The 24,413-nt window shown below is 42.5% G+C and overlaps 1 protein-coding gene across 2 annotated transcripts in view; it reads left to right on the top strand.

Annotated features, from left to right (window-relative positions):
* The first annotated feature begins 7,766 nt into the window (after positions 1-7,766).
* LOC129822162 (roundabout homolog 2-like) overlaps positions 7,767-24,413 on the top strand; it is a 115,268-nt gene continuing 98,621 nt past the window's right edge. For both annotated transcript variants that reach the window (XM_055880193.1, XM_055880192.1), the window contains exon 1: positions 7,767-8,402. In XM_055880193.1, the coding sequence (XP_055736168.1) occupies positions 8,324-8,402 (79 nt within the window). In that variant the 5' untranslated portion in view covers positions 7,767-8,323. The remainder of the gene's footprint in view (positions 8,403-24,413) is intronic.

Raw genomic sequence — 24,413 nt, 5'->3', positions numbered from 1 at the left:
AGGTGGTGACGAGATTCAACGAACATTGCTTTTCCCAGTCGGCGAGAAGGTCAGTAGCCTATATTCGCGATTCTGGGGGGAATGATTTAAGTTATCCTTGATTTGATGTTCTAAAATGTTTAGAATTTATCAATAATAGGAGCTTTGCTATTCCAAACAGATCCACTGGGTTTTGTATGACCAATATACACTGGCAGGTCCGCAAATGACCTGAGGTAATGTGCACTGCCATAAATAAAACTAAACTTAATCATGAGAGGCATATTCGCCTGAGATTAAGCTGGGATACTAAAATAGGTATTGATAGATAGTACGGTCGTGTTGTGCAAATAGGACAGCCATTAATTCAAAAGACATACCTAAATAAAGTCCTAACCTAAGTAGTCTATCTGTATATGGGAAATAGTCTGACTATGAAACGTAGCGGTAGATATATTAAAATAGGTGAGGATATAAACTAGGCTTTGTGAGAAAGAAAGGCAATTCTATGCGAACGAGATAACTGCACTTATTCAATACTGAAAGAAGTGTCCAAAAAGGAGGAGAAGGAACCTAATCTAGAGGAGTGGGATAAAAGCCAAATCTATAGACAGAAGGTTCCAGGGGGAGGGAAACCTAATGTAGCGGAGTGTGATACGAGATATTGGTGTACTTTAAAAATCCTCCGACACAACCCGAAATAAGAGGTTAACTAGCGATTTACACCCCTAGGTAATGGCTTATAACATAGTAGTATTCTGTTTAGTTATAGTTCTAAGTCAAATGTATACATAGTTTAGTCATTATTCATAAAAATCCCATAACACAAGGTGATTGAAAATGGTGTTTGATACAAGAAACCACTTTACAAAATAACATGCATTATTATTCACATACCATTATTACAGAAAATCAGACAAATTTTGCTACCCTCTGCCTATTGGCTGCTTAGCTTATTCAAGCTTGTCTCAAAATGCAATGCTGCCCCTTTAAGATATTAAAACATCTCTTTACCTGTCTCACTTTTTAAAGAGGTCCAGTAATGTACACGTGTTGTGCTCTTGCAGGAAGCAATCCCTCCCCTATTGCTGACTACAAATGATCTATAACTGGGCTAATAACTCGCTAACTAGCAAAGGATATGAACAAAATGTGCACACGTGGCTACATGAAGGTCTCGCTTTGATCTCAAACACATCTACTCAAGAACACAGCTGTAAACACAGTCCAGTTCAAAGTAAATGGCACAGATCCATATATGGCAATGGTCTATTTGCATATAGGCCTACTGCAGCTCTGATTGGTTATGTGGCACCGGTCTGTGTAGAGTAGAGGCTGAATCGTGTGGCCAATGCAATAGAATCCTACTCCGATGCATTCTGCATACAACAAAATGTTTCGGTATGTTGCATTGAAAGTGGCTAATATTGCATTGAATCGATCACAATTGCCACAGTAAAGGGACTCTAAAACTCTAGAAAGTTGAGGTAAGCTCGATCTGGTGCTTCTCTCTGTGGGCTGATTCAGTATTTCTTCTGCATGGCAATCCTGGGGGAGCTGCGCGGCAGTCTCGGGGCTAGTGCCCTTAGTCCAACTCTAAACCCACGCGCAGTTTAGAGGGAACATTGGTGACCACCATTTGCCTCGTGCAGCAGGACACATCTCCTTTGCATAGAGTTGATCAGATTGTTGATTGTGGCCTGTGGAATGTTGTCCCACTCCTCTTTAATGGCTGTGCGAAGTTTCTGTATATTTTGGCGGGAACTGGAACATGCTTTAGTACACGTCGATCCAGAGCGTCCCAAACATGCTCAATGGGTGACACGTCTGGTGAGCATTTAGGCCATGGAAGAACTGGGATATTTTCAGCTTGAGGGAATTGTGTACAGATCCTTTCGACATGGGGCTGTGCATTATCATGCTGAAACATGAGGTGATGTCGGCATATGAATGGTAAGACAATGGCCTCAGGATCTTGTCACGATATCTCTGTGCATTCAAATTGCCATTGATAAAATGCAGTTGTGTTCGTTGTCCTTAGCTTATACCTGCCCATACCATAACCCCACCGCCACCATGGTGCACTCTGTTCACAACGTTGACATCAGCAAGCCACTCACCCACACAACGCCATACAGGCTGTCTGCCATCTGCCCGGTAGAGTTGAAACTGGGATTCATCCGTGAAGAGCACACTTCTCCAGCGTGCCAGTGGCCATCGAAGGTGAGCATTTACCCACTGAATTTGGTTACGATGCCGAACTGCAGTCAGGTCAAGACCCTGGTGATGAGAACATGCACACAGATGAGCCTCCGAGACGGTTTCTGACAGTTTGTGCAGAATGTTTTTGGTTGTGCAAACCCACAGTTTCATCAGCTGTCCGGGTGGCTGTCTCAGACGATCCAGCAGGTGAAGAAGCCGGATGTGGAGGTCCTGGGCTGGCGTGGCTACACTTGGTCTTGAGGCCGGTTGAACGTACAGCCAAATGCTCTAAAATTTCTTTGGAGGCGGCTTATGGTAGAGAAATAAACATTAAATTCTCTGGCAACAGCCTGTTAGACATTCCTAGAGTCAGCATACCAATGGCACGCTCCCTCAACTTGAAATGACTCTGGCGTTGTGTGACAAAACTGCACATTTTAGAGTGGCCTTTTATTGTCCCCAGCACCAGGTGCACCTGTGTAATGATCATGCTGTTTAATCAGCTTCTGGATATGCCACACCTGTCAGGTGAATGGATTATCTTGGCAAAAGAGAAATGCTCACTAACAGGGATGTAAACAAATGTGCCAAAACATTTTGAGAAATACATGTTTTGTGTATATGAAAAAGTTCAGGGATCTTTATGTCAGCTCATGAAACATGGGCTCAACACTTTACATTTTGTGTTTATATTTTTGTTCAATATAGTTGTTTGTGTGAGAGCTGTTTATGTGACCATGCAGATGTGTTTGGGGTGTGCTTGGAGGTCCAAGCAATTGTGAATCAGATGTCCCTGAAATATTGTTTGTCACAGTATTTTGGATAAATTAAGTTGAAACAATAGATAAAATCATATAGATATGTGCTCTAAATTTCACAACAGTATATTTGTATCTAAGCATGTATACATATATGCATGTAGTATGTATGTATGTATAACATTTTTTTTCAGTTCATGAAACCAACACTTTACATGTTGCGTTTATATTTTTATTCAGTGTATAATAAGCTACATAGAATTGGCCCCCACATTCTCACTCTAAATGGACTGGCGGCATACATCTTTCTGTTAGCTATCTATTATAGCCCTATTCCCCAGAGCCAAAGAGTCACATCTCAGATGCATAGAGGGCAGCCAGAGGAGTTGCCATGACAGCAGCAGCATCAGAAACATTGGCAGGCAGCCACTGAGGTTGTGTGTCCACTGTGTGTTGACAGAGATGGGCCTTCTGTGTGGGCCTAATCTCTGTGTATGTGGGACATGACATTACACAGCAGGTTAGATCCGGGGGGAATGTGATTTTAGCTCTGGAGGGAATGTGATCTTAGATCTGGAGGGAGGGCAGGGAATGTGATCTTATTCAGGCAGGCCTCAGCATGCCCCAGCCTTGCATCAACGCATCACGGCTGATGTGGAGCTTCATATAATCCTATCAACTCAGCCTTCTAAAGTCTGAGTTATTTGTTGCATGCAGCACTGAGGTCCATGGCTCCGCTCCCATGTGGTATTATGACTGTTTACGGTTTTTGTTTTGCTACTTGTGTATGACATTATTTATTCATTTTTATTCATACAAAGGAAACATTATACCAAGCCTTTAAAACTTTGATCCTTCTGGTGATGATAAACCTTGGTGGAGAGGTTCCCAAACATTGTGTTATTATGCTTTCTAGTGGTAGACTGGAATATTACAGGTGAGTTGATCTCGCTGATGGCTCATGTGGAAAAATGAATCCATGAAAAAAAGAACATATCCCGGTTCAGAGTAGTCAGTTACCAGCGGGGTTACTTATCTCTAAACCTATCCCTAACTTCAATTCCTCATAACCCCTTAGCTTCAACCACAACACAAACCGTAACTCTAGTTTCATGTCCACATAACTCTAGCCTCAACCACAACCCTAACAGTAGCTTCATGTCCGCATCCTGGTTCAACCTTTTCTATATTTAAAAAAAAATGTATTCTCCCCAATTTCGTGTTATCCAATTGGTAGTTACAGTCTTGTCCCATCGTTGCATCTCCCATACGGACTCGGTTGAGGCGAAGGTCGAGAGCCGTGCGTCCTCCGAAACAACCCAGCCACGCCGCACTGCTTCTTGATACGACGCCCGCTTAATCCGGAAGCCAGCCGCACCAACTTGTCGGGGGAAACACCGTACACCTGGCAACCATATCAGCGTGCATTGCGCCCGGCCCGCCACAGGAGTTGCTAGTGCGCGATGAGACAAGAACATCACTGCCGGCCAAACCCTCCCCTAACTCGGACGACGCTGGGACAATTGTGCGCCGCCCCATCGGTCTCCCGGTCGCGGCCGGCTGCGACAGTGCCTGCGATGCAGTGCTGGTTCAACAATAACCTCTTGGCCTCAACCACAACCAACCATAAGTACAATGTAAGTACAGTACAAGAATGTGTCGTTCAATATAATATGGGACATATTCACATTTCATGACAAGGCAATGTGTTGAATTTATTATGAGAGGACTGCATGTGGGCAGAATGGCCAGTAGAGGGCACCATGAGCCTTTTATACTTCATAAAGAACATCCTTTGAGAGTGATCCTAATGGTTTGTTTCCCCTCCGCTACTCTCCCTCTCCTGCTTCTATCTTCCTCCCTCCTGCTCCCTATACCGATCTACATCTTTCTCAACTGTTGTTTGGGCCTGACTAGCCCCATATGTAGCCCCATATGGCAATGTATGGTATGACGTGCTACACAGATGTCCATCTATCTGAGCAGAGCACTAAAGGACATGATTATGATGCTTACAACCCATTATGACCCTATGCATCTGATCTCTCTCTGATCTCTAGGTCAGACAGGTAGCCTAGAGGTTAGAGCATTGGGCCAGTAACAATCTGCCCAAGGTGAAAAAATCTGCTGATGTGCCCTAATTTGCTCCACGTTCGCTGTACTACTATAGCTGAACCTGTAAAACATATTTTCTTTCTCAAACAGCCTCAGCTGACTTGCTTGCAGCATTGTGGCTGTAAAAGCAAGAACAGTTTGAGACTGCAATTGCACTCTTGCTTAAAAATGCACTCGGATCTTAAGCACAACAAATGTGTATCATATTGCACAAATTGGATTCTAACATATCACACGAATTGCAAAAATCATAGATCATACAAATTTTAAAATTCGTAACATATCACACAAAATGGATGACAGTACACAGGTGGCTGAAATTATACAAAGTTTGAGAGTGCAACTTTAATATAAGGCAATCCTTGTGCAAGAAATTATACTCTCAAAGCTGGAACAACAATATAGCAGAAAGACTTGCAGTCACTTGTGCCAGAGAAAGAGCAAATAAGTGTTTTCCATGGCTCATTAACACATAGTGGAGGAGATCCAATAGCAGTCAGCACTCCTGGTCAGGTAGACTGATGAGAAAGGAGAACTAGTAATACAAACCTCCGCACTCCCTCTGGGGTGGCTCAATACAAATACAACTCTCCTACAAATTGCAACTGATGCTTGAGGGCATGATAAGAGGATGTATGTTGACGTTGTCTGTATCGAAGGGCCTGAAATGAGAAAAGCTGGGCTGGCCGCCAAATGCAGTGGTAATATTAGTTGCTTACCTTTGCACTCTACTGTATTGGATGTAAATGGCCTGCCGCTGGCCCTGCATGGCGGTGACACCAGGTGTGTAAATAAACCCCAGGCTGAGGATGTGTCCCAAATAGCACCCTGTTACCTTCATAGCACACTACTTTTGACCAGTGACCAACCTATGGGCCATGGTCAAAAGTAATGCACTACATAGGGAATATGGTGTCATTTGGGACATAGACTGAGTCCTCCAGGCTGACTGAAGGTCCCTCGCACAGCCAGGCAGGCAAGGAGGGGAAGACAAAAGGGTCTGGACCAGTGACTAATGACACTGGCTGATCAGTTACCACAGAGGTTGACAGCTAAGGACCCTCTCTGTGGGAGAGGAGAAACATGACGAGGTGAGCCCAGTATAGGCAGGGAGAGAGAAACTAGGATCCCTGAATGAGTTTTCTACACTGTACAGTGAACCACCAACCATGATAAGAGGCTCACATTTACAGTTGTAGTGAGTGTATAGCCTCTGCCGAGTCCCCAACAACCGGATGTTCCAGTTTTCAGGGGAAATTGAAAGAGCCTGTGATACAACTTCCGCTTTTGGACGTTTACAAGGTGGCACTCCATCTTAACTCCTCCTCCACTTTTACTTTTATTTCCCTCAAAGGCACAAAAGGTAATGTATTTATTTTGAGTGCATCATGTATGAAATCCATAAGAATTAGACATGAGTGCATTGATAACATTGGGCTCCCGAGTGGCACAGCTGTTTAAGGCACTGCATCTCACTGCAAGAGGCATCACTGCAGTCCCTGGTTCAAATCCAGGCTGCATCACATCTGGCTGTGATTGGGAGTACCATAGGGTGGTGCACAATTGGGGTAGGCTGTCATTATAAATAAGAATTTGTTCTTAGCTGACTTGCCTGGTTAAATAAAAAATAACCTCCACCACCTGAAGACAGTGTCCACTGGTGGCAGTTGTTGTTTAAATCTAGACTGACACCCAATGACGCCACTAGGACTCATAATGAGATGTTTCCATTTGCTCTGTTTAGCTTTTGTAGACTTTGATAAGGTCCACGCTTCCATTGGAGCTGGGGGTTAATGCCGTTGTGGCCTCTCTTTGTGCCATTTGCCGGGACAGGCGTCTGGACTTCTCAGCTGTAGCCCAATTTCCAGCCCCATTCAGGGGGACAAAGAGAGAGCAGGCGCCTGGTTGTCCATGCGCACTCTCCATCATGTTGGGCTCTCCGTAAGAGACATATAGACAATGCATTGAGAAGTCAGGGGCCAGGGGCACACAGAGGCTGGGCCGGGCTGGGGTGGAGTAGGGTGGGGGCAGAGAGATGGAGCCTGCCCTGGGGAGCAGTGTGTCCTCCCCAGAGAGTATAGGCAGCAGAGGCTCTGCAAGAGGCAGATTGCAGATCAATGAGAGGAAGGAGTGGGTGTGAACCAGCACCTGTTTAATAAATCACTATGGAATCTGGGGCCTGTGGAAGCTCTGTGACAGGCAGTGTTAAAGGGCTGAGTTGTTCTGGACTGTTTATCACAGTGGAAGGCTATCTTCATCATCATCATCATCAGAGGTACATTTACTGTAGCAGCAGCAGAATATCATTATCCTTTATCATCATCATTATGATTAGAATTCTCTTCCAACAGGAGGAGAAGCAACAATAACTTATTGATCATCAATAAATTATTGGAGTATAACAATCCTCATAATTATCCCCTTGATTACAGTTCTGTTGGTCAATAACAACATGTGCCCTCTGCGATGTAGTTTTCATCCATATGTCTTAGCCTACTTAAAGGCAACACATGACATTAATCATTTCAGCCAATTGACAGGCTAGGATTATGTTTATTGAATTACCTATAATTGCTTTGCCATACAATGTTAGGACTATATAAATTGGGGTCTAAGGAAACTGACACCTGCAAATACTGTAAAGATTGACATGGCTGAAACGCAGACCTTTAGGTTGTGAATCATCTCACTGTCATCTAGCCATGCGTAGCGCAGAAGGGGGATCAGGTGGATCAGAGCCTGCACAGATGTTGCTCCTGTCTCTTTAAGAATACCTCCTTATATTGGCGAAGGTTTCGTAGCGGAGATATGTTTACTCAGTTCAGCATGTGCGTCAGTTGACATTCGTAAACTGGTCATCTCTTATTCCAGAAACAGGGCACACATACAGAGATTCGAGCGGGACCGCAACTTCTCAGACGAAGCTGTCTTGTTTGTATTTTAGAGAAGATTAATATATTTACGTATCGATTTCTTGTTTTATGGTAGAATGACTTGCTGAGGACGTTTCGCTACAAGATGATTTCATTATGATTTTGCGTGCATGTGTTGGGGCGAAGTGATGTTACAATATATTTCTTCAGGCGAAATTGTCATGGTGTCTGGAGAGCTGTTGTCAAAGTTCGGCGGGGCGATTTTAACCGCTTGAAAAAATCCAACTGAGCTCGTAGTAAGCACTAGTTGTTTACCTCTTTGATACATTTGGATACTGAATGTGACAGAGGGTTGAAAATCAGTTTGGCCATAGACCAACCTGTCACCACGCAAAAATGACAAACTACAAGAATATGGAGAAACATAGCACCCATGTCCTGCTATTGACAGTATCAATCATCTGTACCGCCTCAGGTAAGTGAGAATCCACAATATGAACTCTTCATCTTCTCAACTTGTATGCGTAGCCGATGCATCAAGTACAGGTAACTGCCAAAATAAAAGAAACACTGAGTAAATTAGGGATACAATGTATGTGCTTCCACACAGGTGTGGTTCCTGAGGTAATTAAGCAACTAACATCCCAACATGCCTAGGGTTATGTTAAACATATAAAAAATTAACCAGTTTCCCGTTATTTTGGCTACCATGGTTAGAACAAAAGATCTGTGACTGGTTCTCAAAGGGGCATAGGGGTTTAAAGTGTGTGTGTGTCACCAGATCTCAACCCAATTGAATACTTATGGAAGATTCTGGAGCGGTGCATGAAACAGTGTTTTCTAACACCATCAACATAACACCAAATGATGGATTTTATTGTTGTTTTTGCTGTTGACCTGGATCACTGGTTGCTGTGGAAAAGGACGTCAAAAGGGGGGTGAGTGTAACCGATGTGAAATGGCCAGCTAGTTAGCGGGGTGCGCGCTAACAGTGTTTCAATCGGTGACGTCACTCGCTCTGAGACCTTGAAGTAGTTGTTCCCCTTGCTCTGCAAGGCCGCAGCTTTTGTGGAGCGATGCTTCGAGGGTGGCTGTTGTCGAAGTGTGCAGAGGGCCCCTAGTTCGAACCCAGGTAGGGGCGAGGAGAGGGACGGAATAAGTCAAGTTACACTTGACAACAGCTCTGCTCCACAAAACGCAATAAGTATGAATGATCTGACTTCTGCGGAGGCTTTATCACAGTAAATTCTGTACAGTCACTGCAGATTTCGGATTGACCAGGCAGAACCTTTTAGCCAACTCCACTGTATGGCCTACATGATGAGTTGGTTTTGTGTGCCAAGCATCAATTATCATAAGACCCTCGATATTTATTGGAAAGGAGCATCAAGCTCATAATTTACACCACCCTGTGAAGTTCATAATTTTATTTAATCTGTAGTTTAATAAACTGCATGCTTTCCCGACAAGCTGTAGTGGGAGTACCACACATGTCATAGCGTGACTTCAAGTTTACTTTGATGCGAAGTTTACTTTGATGCGATGGTTATTATATCGGTACTTGCATAAAAGCGTTTCCCCTGACATTTCTCCCATAATTAATTTTACAGACTCAAAGCGCTCACCTTCTCTGGAAAATTTGCATCAGACCTGTCATAATTCTTTATCCGATATGTACTTTACTCACAAAAAGATTGCTTGTAAGTAACCAGATTTCCATCCAATCTGCTCCGCTTTGTTAAACTTTCCTCACCAATGCTTTTATTTCGCAAGTCTACTCTTCCAATCACATTTCTACGGTCACAATATTTCGTCCCATACGCTTTCATTTTTGAACCAATGTTTACATCTGGGTGGGGTTTAGGAGTACTAAATTGGTTACTATTGGTCAATTCATTTAGAGTGAGTTCAACGACCACACCCACAGAACGCATCATCAACACTTTCCACCCTCTACCTAGCTACATCACTTGCCGTACTGCGGGACAGTAGTGCTCGGTAAGCGAATGGCATTGTGCCACGGTGCAGTACTGCCGGCTTGCAGTGCATATGCCACACTCAAAATAACTGGGAACTCAGAAGGAGGGGGAAAAACGAGCTCTGGCTGGGAAAAATCATTTTGAACAGTAATCGGAAACTCTGGCAACTTTCTAGACCTCCGACCTGAAGATCACTGACGTCAAGATTTGTCCTCGTTTTTTGTTGCTGTTCCAATTTGCACCAATACTCTCCCCATTGAACAGTATACTGTATCCTCGATGGTCACTACCAATGTTACAAGTTATTTGTCATGTATGCTGCCAACCTACTCATATTGGTCATAGCTACTGCTGGTGACATGTGACCATACAGCTGCCCAGTGGGAAGCAACAACCATCGGGAGGCACTTCTACAAAACCGGTGCACTGGTCATTCACACTGGCTTGTCGTGCTTCCCGTGAGCAGTAACGTTAGCTAATAATTGGCATGTCACGGTGAAATACACGGTGACCAATATTACACGTTAATTATCCCTTTCTTTTACAAGTTTTAGCCACAGATGAAAGGGGAAACTAGCGCCAGGCTGTAGCTGCCAGCATGGGTGGGTACTAACTGACAAGGTAAAAATCTGTCGTTCTGCCCCTGAACTGTTCCAATGTAGGCTGTCATTGTAAATATGAATTTGTTCTTGACCTTTATTTAACTAGGCAAGTCTGTTAATAACAACTGTAGGTTTGTTCGAATTTTGAGTTCATGGACTTGGATGTGGTTGTTGAACTGTCACTCCAAATGTATTGACCAACAGTAACCACTTTAGTTTGTCTCTTCAAAATCCCACCCACACATGAACAGGGTTTAAAAATAAAAGCATAGGGGAAAAAGATTGTAACCATTAGAAATGTGATTCAAGGCGAAGACCTAAGAAATGCAAGCATGGGTGAGGAAAAGTTGTGAAAAAAGCAGAGCAGATTCCTCTTCCTTTTTAAAAATAATTTATATCGTTTGTTTTGGCTTGCAATACAAGTATTCAACTTTTTGCTTAAAATATGTTTCCACTTTTTTTGCGTTACGCTATATCAATTTTTTCATTTAAAAATCCAGAAGTTTTACGACCCATGGTAATATAACTCACAATTATATAAAAAAAAAAAAATATGTCATTGGCGTGTTTGTGCGTGCCTGTGTGTAATTTACATTTTATCCCCCAGACACCCCTCCCATCAAACTCTTTTTGAGTCTCTGTCAGAGCACACTGGTGCCATATGGTGTGAAGTGTATTCAGTGATATGCTTCACATATCCTGAGGTTTCTTTATTATGCATGTTTCCACCAGATGTCTTAAGTGTTCTGTTGACAGGGACAACAGACTCATGGAACATCAATGCAGCTGCCTCAGTCACTGAGAGCATCCACGTCATAGGCTACTTTAGGACATCAAGATTTCTTATGATCCTTTGAGAGACTGGCAATCCTATGATAATGTTTACAGAGGATAAGTACTACAATATTTGAAATTAATGTCCATGAGACAGGATGATTGATGTCAAAAACATGAACTACTCTGGTGCAATTGAGACCACAGTCATGTTAAACAAAAATCATTAAAAAAAATATATATATACTTTATAGACACATGATAGATAGACGCAGGTGTATTACAGGGGTGCATTGAGGACATTGTTGCATCATCATGTTAGCAGCAGGGGTCTTATTTGACTTTGGTCTCCACTTTCAGTCAGGCTATTAATGCATGTTCTCAATCTCTCTTTGGAGTCTATCAATGCCAATACTTTCCCAAGTTGTTTTTGAACTTGACAGTGTGTTGAATGTGTCCTCCTAGGCCTCTGTTTGTTTGAGTCTGTAAAAAAATAGGGATCCTCCACAAATTGCAATTGATCAAAGGCAGAAAGAGGGAGAACTGTGTGCCTCAGGGGTTGAGCGAGACAGAGTTGCCAGAGCTAGCTGCCTCTGCTTAACATATTGGTTGCAGTCTCTGCGCTTAACTTGCCTCACCAGAGTGTTTCACACTGACTGATCAATCTGATACAGGTTGGAATTAAATCACTTACTCTCTGTAATGACAAATCACTGCTATTTCAATTAATTTAAGTTTAATTAATTCAGAGCACTTTGTATGCTTGGTGTTTTACTAATCCAATGCTAAACACCCCTCTAAAGGCAACAGTTAATGAAATAGCTTACAGTGATATGTGTCCAGTTCCTCCTCCCTCTGGTTACTTAGCTAGTGAAACATTATGGCTGCAGGTTCGCCCAAACCCTCTCAGAGCTGCACTTAATGAAAATGTTCTCTGGTCTGGATGATAAAACCACAACAAGTGTCTGCCCACAGCCTACTACTGTACAGTACACAGCCTGACTTGAGTCATATCACTGAATAATGTCCTGCTTCTGGGACATGCTGATGCCATCACTGAGATGAGACATGGGCTGTAAGGGCAGCTGCCAGGCAAAGGCGCTGTCTCAGATATATATTATATGAGACGGTAGCACACATAACATGCACACAAAGAGTCAATGGAAGACTACAGGCTTAGGACTGAGAGCATTATTATGAGTCCGCCATCCAAAGACCATTTGACAGCATGCCAAGAGTAGGCAAACTTTTCTCCTTATGACTCTCAAATTCTTCTCAAGGGCTTCATGAATAAATCTCAGTGCATAGCAACCAGCCCCAAAGGTAAGCAGCCCCTACAAATTTGTGTGACGGTGTCTCAATGTATCCTTGTGTGCCAGCTATAGTAGTTCCTTAGTGCTACTACCCATACCCAACAGGTACACTCTGTCTCCCCTGATTTGTGTATACTGTGAAAAAGATAGGAAACAGGATTGTGGGTGTAGCATCTCTGTTTTGAGAGTTGTGTTCCCAGCGCAGACCTAGAGGGTTACTTTTACCCTGAACAACAACAGGATTTGAAGTGAAGCAGGACGTAGTTCTCCCTCTGATTTTGTTGTTTTCACACCACATTAGCATGATGGAGGTGCGCTTATGCCCTTGGGGAAGAAAGACTGACGCGTGCTTAATATTTGTAAATATTAATTAATGAAACCCAATTACGTAATGTCATAGCTAGCAGCCATAGGCCAAATATAGCCTGGATCAACAGGGCTGTAAAGATGGGGCTTGATCTTTCCCTAAGCTCTTCTCCTGCTAACTCTGCTGTCTTAATAAGGCAGACATGTATGAGAAGCCATGAACCAACATGTGGGTGGGTGTTTGAAGTTGCAATTAGAGCCACTTCAATAGACAAGCTATCAGAGTGCTTGGCTACTTTCGCAGTCACTCCGACAGGGCTATGTTGCTTGCTCTCCTGTGGATGTTTCATGTTCTCCATGAATAGCTTTTAATATCTTAGTAAATCTACAGTGTATGACTATGGATGTTATTTAGACCCATCATCTTTGCATAATGAGTTACTCACGATCTATAATATGATTAGCTCTCTGGATTCCGTTGCACAGTATGTGAGTAGTAGATGTAAATGTTAGTGGTTTATTAATTAACCTAACAAGAGGAGAGAATGTCAGCTTCATTCTGGAAAACTGCACAACATCTATCTAATGAGGTATGACCATAACAAGAGCTTTTGCTTTAAGTTTTCTCTTCCTTCCTACCAGAGATACAGGAACCTTTAGTAGCCATACAGTGCACCAGACAGATACTCTATACACAACCTTCGCTACAGCGTGGAGATATCCTTGAGAGGCTGGTAGAGCGTGATCACATTGTTTGAGGCCAACAGCCTCTCATTAAATGGGCTCCTCCCTCTGGAATACACGTCAAGGTTGCCCACAATTGTCTTATGGACAACCTGGGCTCCTGCTTTGGAATTTTGCTTTTTTATAATTTTTTTATTTAACTATGGAAGTCAGTTAAGAACAAATTCTTATTTTACAATGACGGCCTACCCCGGCCAAACCCTCCCCTAGCACAGACAATGCTGGGCCAATTGTGCGCTGCTCTATGGGACTCCCGGTCACGGCCAGTTGTGATACAGTCCGGGATCAAACCAGGGTCTGTAGTGATGCCTCTAGCACTGAGATGCAGTGCCTTAAACCGCTGCGCCACTCTGGAGCCTAATAGCCCCTGATAGAAGAAGCTTTAAGCGCTATGTGGATTGAAGGACTAGTCTGATTGTGAAATGGGTGTATCTACATTATTTCTTCATTGTGTCATATTACAATGACATAAACCTTACATAACCACTTATTGGATCAACACAGATGGGAGCATTTTGTGACAGCACAGATTTAAGAATTTGCTCTGTTCTGTGTTTTATGTAATTTATTCATTTATGTGGGTTTATAAATATGCCCTTCCCTTAGCTGTTCACCCTTTAGTGTGTTTAATTATTTTGTTAGTTAATTTGGAAACAGGATTGACTTTGAATCATATTTTGGGGCAAATCAAGTCACACCAAAGCATTTCAAGAATTCCATATGCACATTGAACTCTGTGGACCCAACATGCCATTTATTTCATGTGGTTGAGCGCTATCCAGGCCAATTAAGCAGTGGCGACTGTTTTGGTTGCATGTTATTTTGGCATTAATACGTGTCACATATCAGTTTGCAAAAAATCTTTGAGTTAATAAAGCCCCATATAAACATGGTCTCTTTTTTTTGTGTGTGTTGCTTTTTGGAGTAAGGCAGCTCCAAAATGCAGGTGTTTCAGCCTAGCTCAGTGCTGTCTGTGGTGGTGCAGCCAGCGGAAAATACGGAGTGTAGAGATTGGTAATGTTCTCTAGTTGCGCCTTGATTGGCTTAGTGTTCTGTCACTCATGGTGACACTACGTCACCGCCAAATCTAAGGGTAGAGCTCAACAATTCAAACCCCTTGTGTGCTGCCATAGTTACATTAGAAGTGTCCATCCAAGAAGGCTCAAGGTCATTGGCCACCGATTTAAAATGACATCAAATCACATTATAGCTACAGTAGCTTTGATTGGACTGATCATATCAACATACTTTCAAAATCTTAGCTAGCAGTCATCATGAATCAAGTCGACAATCTACTGGCAAATCATTTTTAATCCTTGTCATATGAAGAGAAATTATAGATGACATCGGTGCTCATCGGCTATTGGACATAAACATTACACAACAAGCTGGAAATCACTAATTCAACAATGAGTTGTATGGAAGGAATTAGTGGCTAACTGCAAACATTGCAAAGCAATCACTAGCCTGCTATTCAGTGGAGTAGATGTGTGGTCCCAATTCTGGGTTTAAGGGTCTCTTTTTCCAAGCTCATCCAACTCGGAATTGTAAATCGGGAACTCGGGCCTCTTTTTCTAGAACTATGACCTGAAGATCACTGATGTCATAATTCAACCTTTTTTCCAGTTGTTTTGAAAGCCCCATAAATCCAGAGAATGCCAGAATGATGACAAAGTCCAAACATGTCTTGTATGCTGCTGCATAAGTAATGTAATATGCCAGGGAGATATGCATACTGTAGCTAAGAAAGTAATACTAAGTGTATGTTGTGTAGTAAGCTGTTAGTAGCCCATGTGCCTCACCCTAATAATTTGGTTTATTTCCCCCCTCATTTCACCTACTGTTCTGACTTTGTGGTGCACATGTAGCCTATAACCTGTTTTTAGAGAAATGTAATGATTGAATATTGTAAGAGCTTTCATTGTCTGCTCATGCCCCCTTTATATATCCTACGGTTCTGACTTGGTGTACAGGGAGAACACTGTAAGAACGGCCCATGATCTGAATTCTGTCGCTGTACATTTAAAAAATGCTGAAAAAATTGTTATATTGACTACATCTGTCCAAGCTCGCTCATTAATGTCTTAATCGAAATTACGGATTGTCGTCCCCTTATGCCATAGTTTGTACATCTCAATTGCCAGTAGAAAGCACTTTTCTTTTTTTTTGATCAAGTCAGCCATATCAGCTATGTTTTTTTTTAAAGGCAGTAAATGAGGCTGAATTAACTTTTCCTGCCGAACAAGGCTCCGCTGATAGCCAGGTGTAGCAGTGGTAAGATGTTAGGGCCTACATAAAACAGCAGAGTCCAAACAGTTTGTGGGCACTGTTTGTCACCGTTTTATAGTGCAATTAATGTATTATTTAGTGTAGTGGCTGGCATGCCCCCCCCCCCAAAAAAAATAGTTTTTTTATATATATTCTTTCCCCCACCAAGAGTTACATTCTTAAATCGCCACTGGCCATGAGCATTAGCTGAATATTTGTACCGCTTTATAAAGCCTCCGACATGGCCAATTACAGGTTTTTCTTTGTCACAAACATGATTGGTTGCTAGTGTTTTTGTGTCTGAAAGGTACACTCAACTGCCACCCACAATGTTCTTGCCACAAATCAAAAATAGCCTGGTTTTATACATCAAAGCAGCCTTACAATGTGACCCAGATGAAGTACCCTCCAGTGCATGCATTATAACATTGGCTGAAATAGTACTCACAACTTTCATGTTTCAAAATTATTTCTTTATCCAGATGAAGGGTACTGCTATGGGATCCCCTATGGCTCTTAACTATGCTCATTTGTATGTGGGTTACATGAAGAAACAGTCTTGTCAATCCTCTTTTTTATTTTTATTAATTTTGTTTGCCCAACATTATTATTCGGAAACAGGACATTGATATTTTTGTTCTATGGAGGGGGATGCAGAACGGCTCTAGGCGTTCCATACATTTCTTAACTCTTGTTATGAGCTCCTGAGATTCACTATGCAATCTGACACACATCAAATCAGTTACCTTGATCTTTTGATTATTTGTGAGGATAATGTTCTATACACTGATCTTTACAAGAAACCCACTGATCCAGTTTGTTGAGGGCTGATAGCTGTCACCCTCTTCCCTTGACAAACGGTTTGCCCGACAGCCAATTCTGTCGAATCAAAAGAATTTGCAAAAAACAATCACAAAGCTGCAGAAACATGGCTGAGATGCAAAGAAAATTCTATGAAAGGGCAGAAATCTCATAGATCAATTGGTAAACTTAGATTTAACACCCCAAAATACCCTTGCAGAACTTCTCCTTGCCCCTCTACTGGATGGAAACTACAAGTGTTCAATGCAATGGCACTTACAAATGTAGATCCTTTAAACACCCCCAAACAGGGTAAACAGATCCCATTCAAAGGTGTTATCACACCCTCCACTAAGGCAGTTATTTATCTTATAACTTGTCCTTGGTAAAAATGTGGGCAAAATGAAGCGTAAACTAAAAGTACGAAGCTCTGAGTATCGTAGGACCATTAGGTGAAAACTCAACGTACCCAGTCGCTGACCACATTTTGGAAGCGAACTACCCTATTTTGTTCCTTCGCTATATTGGCATCGAACACTTCAATCAACCTAGGAGAGGTGAAGCCGCCTGGATCTTTTAATTTAAAGGCCCTCGCTCCCTTCAGTCGGAACTTTGATATGAAACAATTCCTGGGGTTATTGTGTTTTTGCTATCAATTATAAATAATATTGTGTTTGTAGTCTAATTAAATCCATGATTGTATGTTATCCATTCATGCTTTTTTTTTTTACATGTACTATTGGTATTTGTAAATGGACCAATGAAATCATGCCATGATAACAGAAACCTGTGTGTCCTTTGAAACCCTATATAAGGTGGTGACCTGCAGTGTTTGTCATTCTACCCTGATGAAGACAACTTGGTTGAAAAAACATTGGAAAAACATTTATTGCATCTGAGCTCCGTGTGTGCAGCTTTCCTTTTCTTCATTATTCAAACATCCTGATTATACACTGAAAAAATATTTATAAACGCAACAATTACTAATATTTTACTGAGTTAGTTCATCAGTCAATTGAAATCTATTCATTAGGCCCTAATTTTGGGATTTCACATGAATGGGAATGCAAATTTGTCAGATGCCTCAAAGAAAAAAAGTAGGGGCGTTGTTTCAGAAAGTAAGTCAGTATCTAGTGTGACCACCATATGCAGGGTGACGCATCTCCTTGGTATAGAGTTGATCAGGCTGTTTTGTGTAATGTTGTCCCATTCTTTAATGGCTGTGCGAAATGTATGTATATTGGTGGGAACTGGAACACACTGTAGTACAGTCATGGCCAAAAGTTGAGTGACACAAATATTAATTTACACAGTTTACTGCTTCACTGTCTATAGATATTTTTGTAAGATGTTACTATGGAATACTGAAGTATAATTACAAGCATTTCATAAGTGTCAAAGGCTTTTATTGACAATTACATGAAGTTGATGCAAAGAGTCAATATTTGCAGTGTATTTTTTCTTTTTCAAGACCTCTCCAATCTGGCCTGGTATCCTGTCAATTAACTTCTGGGCCACATCCTGACTGATGGCAGCCCATTCTTGCATAATCAATGCTTGGAGTTTGTCAGAATTTGTGGGTTTTTGTTTGTCCACCCGCCTCGAGGATGGACCACAAGTTCTCAATGGGATTAAGGTCTGGGGAGTTTCCTGGCCATGGACCCAAAATATTGATGTTTTGTTCCCCGAGCCACTTAATTAGCACTTTTGCCTTATGGCAAGGTGCTCCATCATGCTGGAAAAGGCATAGTTCGTCACCAACCGGTTCCTGGATGGTTGGGAGAAGTTGCTCTCGGAGCATGTGTTGGTACCATTCTCTGCACTCACACCTGCCTGCTGCCATTCCTGAGCAAGCTCTGTACTGGTGGTGCCCCGATCCCGCAGCTGAATCAACTTTAGGAGACGGTCCTGGAGCTTGCTGGACTTTCTTGGGCTCCCTGAAGCCTTCTTCACAACAATTGAACTGCTCTCCTTGAAGTTCTTGATAATCCGATAAATGGTTGATTTAGGTGCAATCTTACTGGCAGCAATATCCTTGCTTGTGAAGCCCTTTTTGTGCAAAGCAATGATGACGGCACATGTTTCCTTGCAGGTAACCATGCTTGACATAGGAACAACAATGATTCCAAGCACCACCCTCCTTTTGAAGCTTCCAGTCTGTTATTCGAACTCAATCAGCATGACAGTGGTCTCCAGCCTTGTCCTCGTCAACACTCACGCCTGTGTTAATGAGAGAATTATTGACATGATGTCAGCTGGTCCTTTTGTGGCAGGGCTGAAATGCAGTGAAAATGTTTTGGGGGGATTCAGTTAATTTGCATGGCAAAGAGGGACTTTGCAATTAATTGCAATTCATCTGATCACTCTTCATAACATTCTGGAGTATAAGCAAATTGCCATCATACAAACTGAGGCAGCAGACTTTGTGAAAATTAATATTTGTGTCATTCTCAACTTTTGGCCACGACTGTACACGTCGATCCAGAGCATCCCAAACATGCTCAATGGGTGGCATGTCTGGTGAGTATGTATGCCATGGAAGAACTGGGACATTTTCAGCTTCCAGGAATTGTGTACAGATCCTTGCGACATGGGACTGTGCATTTATCATGCTGAAACATGAGGCGATGGCAGCCGATGAATGGCACTACAATGGGCCTCAGGATCTCGACACAGTATCTGGGCATCAAAAATGCCCAGGATAAAATGCAATTGTTGTCCGTAGCTTATGCCTGCTCATACCATAACCCCACCACCATGGGGAGCTCGCTCACACGACACCATGCATGCAGTCTGCCATCTGCCAGGTACAGTTGAAACTGGGATTCATCCGTGAAGAGCACACTTCTCTAGCATGCCATTGGCCTTCGACGTTGAGCATTTGTCCATTAAAGTCGGTTACGACGCCGAGCTCCAGTCAGGTCAAGATCCTGGTGACGACGAGCATGTGTAACAGGGTTGAAATAGACTTTCTTAGTTGTATGAGTTTTGTCATTATTAAGCAGACAGGTTGTGGTGCCAACTGCTTATATGTGCATGATCACGCAGGTTCCGTATGTTAGGTTGAAAATGATATTGTTTTATCACTATCGATGTTGGCATGTGTTAGAGTTGTCCTGTATTTACAATTTTATGGACATTTACAAAGTTAGCACGTTGCTGTACGCTAAAGGATAGCTAGCGTCCGTCCTGTACTTTCCTTGCTAATGAGGTGTCCCCTCAACGTGTACATTTTATTTCATGTCACTTGGATTTCATGAGGCATATGCCGTTGCTCTGAAGTTTACACATTGTGTTGTGTGTGTAGGTCTGCAGGTATGTGCTCCCGAACTGTTATGGAACAATGTTACTGTACACGTGTAGCCCATCTGCTGTGTTATGGCCATCCGATTATTATAAGTTGAGCGCTCCTCTGTAGTCATGTTGTTACAGATGTAATGATGCATAACATGCATATCTACAACTATTATATAAAGCAAAAGAGTTGTTAAACTTTGGGGATTACATGACAGATTTTCTCTGAAGTTTACACATTGTGTTGTGTGTATGTCTACAGAATAAACTGTGAAAGAGAACAGCACTGTATCCTTTGTCGATGAGCCGTTACACTGGTGTCGTGACCTGTTAACCTCAAGATCATTCTGAAGCAGATCACCGGGGGAAGTGAAGATCAAGTGTGCTCTTCTGGTCAGAATTTTGGTTTTGGGGCCTTTAGGACTGCTGTTTTTGTAATTTCAGTGTTGAGTTTTTATTTTTTTTATTCTACATTTGTTTAATCTAAAGGTGGTGTCATGGCTCACATTTACAACTGATAGCAATGGTAGTATAAATCGTTAACTATTTCACTAAGGGGAGGGGTGTTTTGGTTTGGTGAGCATACAGGTAGCAATGCGATTTCCAGTGGGTTCCGTGGTCAGGGAGTGGGGACATCAGTCATTAGCTGAGTGTTAGGAGAGCGGGGCAAGGTCACAGCCCAGGTTGTTCTCTTATGGGTCAGTTTTTGAGGGGAGGTTCACACACGTTCATGCCCAGTAGTGATACAGATGCCATACTACACCTTACTGACATGGTAAGCCAGTTAGTAGTGGAGATAGGGGACTCCATAGTAGCCAGATTGTTGTCAGCAGGAGCCATAGATGCGAGTGGTGAGCTCCACAGTACACCATGAAGAGAAACGCAACTGATTCAGTAAGACATGAAGTTCCACATGTGACCATCCACGTCAAGTCCGAGAGAGAACCCAGAGTGTTCAGAGGTGACAGCTCTGACAAGTACACAGTTCAAGAGGGGGTTGATATGACAGACTATCTGAGAAGGCAAAAATGTGAGGTGCCTGATCAAGCGGAAGAGATCATGAGCGGGTTGCCCGGGTGGGGGGGGGGGGCTAGGGATGTAGTGAAGATACTGTAGGCTTGCGGAGTGACGAGTTGTTGGATGTTAAACAGAACCCAGATCTAATCTATCATATCCTCCTGCAGTATTTTAGTGACACGTCGTCATGTCTACCGCTTGAAGATTTCTACTCTACCAAGCCCAAACTGAGGCAGGACCCGGTAGACTACTGGATCAGGCTCAACAAAGCAGCAGATTTAGCTGATGAGGGTTTACACAGACCGGGTGAGAGGATGGAAAACATAAGTCAACAAGTAGCCTGCATGTTTTTGAAGCATTGCCCTGATCCTGAGCTCTCCTGCAGGTTCAACTGCAAAGCATTTGAGTAGAATTCCAGAGATGTTCAGGTGAGGATCAATGAGTACCAGAGGGAGCAGAGAGCCTTAATGAAACAAAGGAGCGTTACACAGCTGAAGAGTCATACCACTGCTCTGCATGAAGGTCCCAGTGTCACACAACAGAGCTAATGATAAAATGTCATGCCTCACACTCCTCCTTTGCTCCTGTTCTGGCTCAATGTCATCTGTGTCACACTGTTCCAACTCAAAGTCAAGAGTATCAAGTTCTGCACACTTCTGCCGTTCCTGCCCTGGTTCAACACGCACAGCAGCAGCCAGATGAGACGATTATGGGTCGTATGTTAGTACTAATGCTAGAGAAATTGCAGTGACAAAGCCGTGCTTCCCGGGAACACATCTCCCCTGCACACAACCCAAGGTCTCAACATCGTACCAGAGAACAGGCCTACAGGGTCTGTAATGATACTAGTCACTCAACAGTCTCATTGCATGGGAGAGTGTCTGTGCTTCCTCTGTTTTACTCCTGGTCATACGAGACATGCATGCCCCAGGCTTTTTTAAACATGGAAATGTATGGATGCAAGATGGTTGTTCTAATCTTGGTAGTAGAAGGTCAACATGATGAAGCGCATCCTCTGAATCAAAACAATGTGACAATTATTGGAAAGCAGTCTCGGCCCCTTGCAGCACAGATGACACAATCTGAGTTCTGTTTCTTGCCATATTAGCTGGAATGTTATTAGCTGTTTCTCGCCTTATTAGCTGAAATTAACCGCTGGAAAGGTGACGACATCCCTGACAAGATAAGAACAGTGAGATGTAACTCAGCCATTTGCCTTGACCCTGGTTGCGAGTATCTGGTTTGGGGTAAGCCACCGAAAACCACCGTTGTCTGTCTGGTGATGACAGAACCTACTACGTCTCGCTCAGCACCACAGGGGATCATGGTGTCAAGAATTGTTACGCCTCTGTGGGAAGACTGATGGGTCCCTCCATAAGCTGGTCAACATGTCTGGCCGTCCTGTGTGACTGAAGCGCAATGTGATGCTTGCAGATGTCTTCCCATGTGTAGCAACGGAGGAAATGCAAGATGGCGAACCAGAACAAAGTGCAGTCCACCTGGTCAGCTGTCCTCAAGCCATGTCTGAGGCCAATGTGATGGGCCGCATGAGACACACGTTCCACGGAAGAGAAACTGAGACTGCTGGAGTTGAGTTCTTTGGATCTCAGCTCCTGTGATGTCTGAAGTGCAAGTCAGATGGCTGACCTAGTAGTGCGCTATGAAGATTTCTTCTCACGTCACCATCTTGATTGTGGAGAAGCTAAAGGATTTGTTCACAGAATCAGCATGACTGATACAACCCCATTCCGGCTTCCGTTCCGAAGAGTGCCTCCACGTCAATACTAAAAGTTGCACCAGGTCTTGAGCGAGAAAAGATCTCATCCGGAAATCGACACGTGAGTATTGTCACAACCTGGCTCTTAGATGGTGACAAGCAAGGGAGTCCACATGTTGGCAGTTAAGGAGTAACAATAATATTTATTAAATAACTAACAAAGTATAAAACTACAAAGGAAAACTAACCTGTGAAAGTAGGCATGTGAGGGGTGTAATGGAGATGTATGGATGAAGGTAAAATGTGTTGAAAGGTGCACCTAATCAAAAAAACAATCAACCAGATCGCAAAACAAAATGATGCTTGTGGAGAGGGGGAGAGCCAGGACTGGGCACCAGGCACCTTTTATCTCCTAGTTTATCCCAAACCCAGGTGCAACTTGTCACCATAACGGGATTGCAGCCATAAGAAGTTAACGGGATGATATGACAACAGCCAGTGGAAGTGCAGGGCGCCAAATTCAAACAACAGAAATCTCATAATTAAAATTCCTCAAACATACATGTATCTTATACCATTTTAAAGGTAATCTTGTTGTTAATCCCACCAAAGTGTCCGATTTCAAATAGGCTTTACAGCGAAAGCACCACAAACGATTATGTTAGGTCACCGCAAAATCACAGAAAAACAGTCATTTTTCCAGCCTGTTAAAGGAATTTTATTCCTATATTTATCAACCAATTCAATTAAAACACTCTGCCCATACGTAAGAATTTGTAAGATACTTATCAGCATAAAATCGACAGAAACCAGTCTCAAAATCAATCAATCAATAGCGTTTATTCTCGAGAGTACTGATCATAGTACAATTTACATCAGGTTATATAATAAAGATGATGTCATAGGTTTTAAAAGGTCCTTCCTCCTCTCGTATACAATGGCAGTACAGTTAGCGTTCTTGGATTGTCTGCCACCTGTTACACAATCTGCAACCAACCCAAGGTCTCTCCCCTCCCTGGGTAGATACAGAATTTCCTGTAAGGAACACATCATTCCAGCCTGTCTGAAGATAACTCCATTCTTTCTAACAAGGAACACATTATATTCAGAGGTTCATTCATCCATACAGTAACATAGTAGTATTCTGTTTAGTTATAATTCTAAGTCAAATGTATACATATTTTAGTCATTATTCACAAAAAGCAGAAATAGAGAAAATTAATCACTAAACTTTGATCTTCATCATATGACACTCATAGGATTTCATGTTACACAATACATGTTTTGTTCGATAAAGCTCAAATTTATATCCAAAAATCTCAGTTTACATTGGCGCCATGTTCAGAAATGCCTCAAATATCCAGAGAAATTGCAGAGAGCCACGTCAAATAACATAAATACTCATCATAAACTTTGATGAAAGATACATGTTTTACATAGAATTAAAGATACACTTGTTCTTAATGCAACCGCTGTGTCAGATTTCAAAAAGCTTTACGGCAAAAGCACAATAGTCAATCTGAGAACAGCGTTCAGCCACAAAAGGAAGCCATACAGTTAACGCCAAATTGTGCAGTCAACAAAACTCATAAAAAGCATTATAAATCTTACCTTTGCTGATCTTCGTCGGAATGCACTCCCAGGACTCCCACTTCCACAAGAAATGTTTGT

Source organism: Salvelinus fontinalis, chromosome 24, assembly GCF_029448725.1.
Source record: "Salvelinus fontinalis isolate EN_2023a chromosome 24, ASM2944872v1, whole genome shotgun sequence".
In the NCBI taxonomy this organism is placed as follows: Eukaryota; Metazoa; Chordata; class Actinopteri; order Salmoniformes; family Salmonidae; genus Salvelinus; species Salvelinus fontinalis.
The sequence above is the reverse complement of the archived record's forward strand: the minus strand, read 5'-3'. Positions and strand labels throughout refer to the sequence as shown.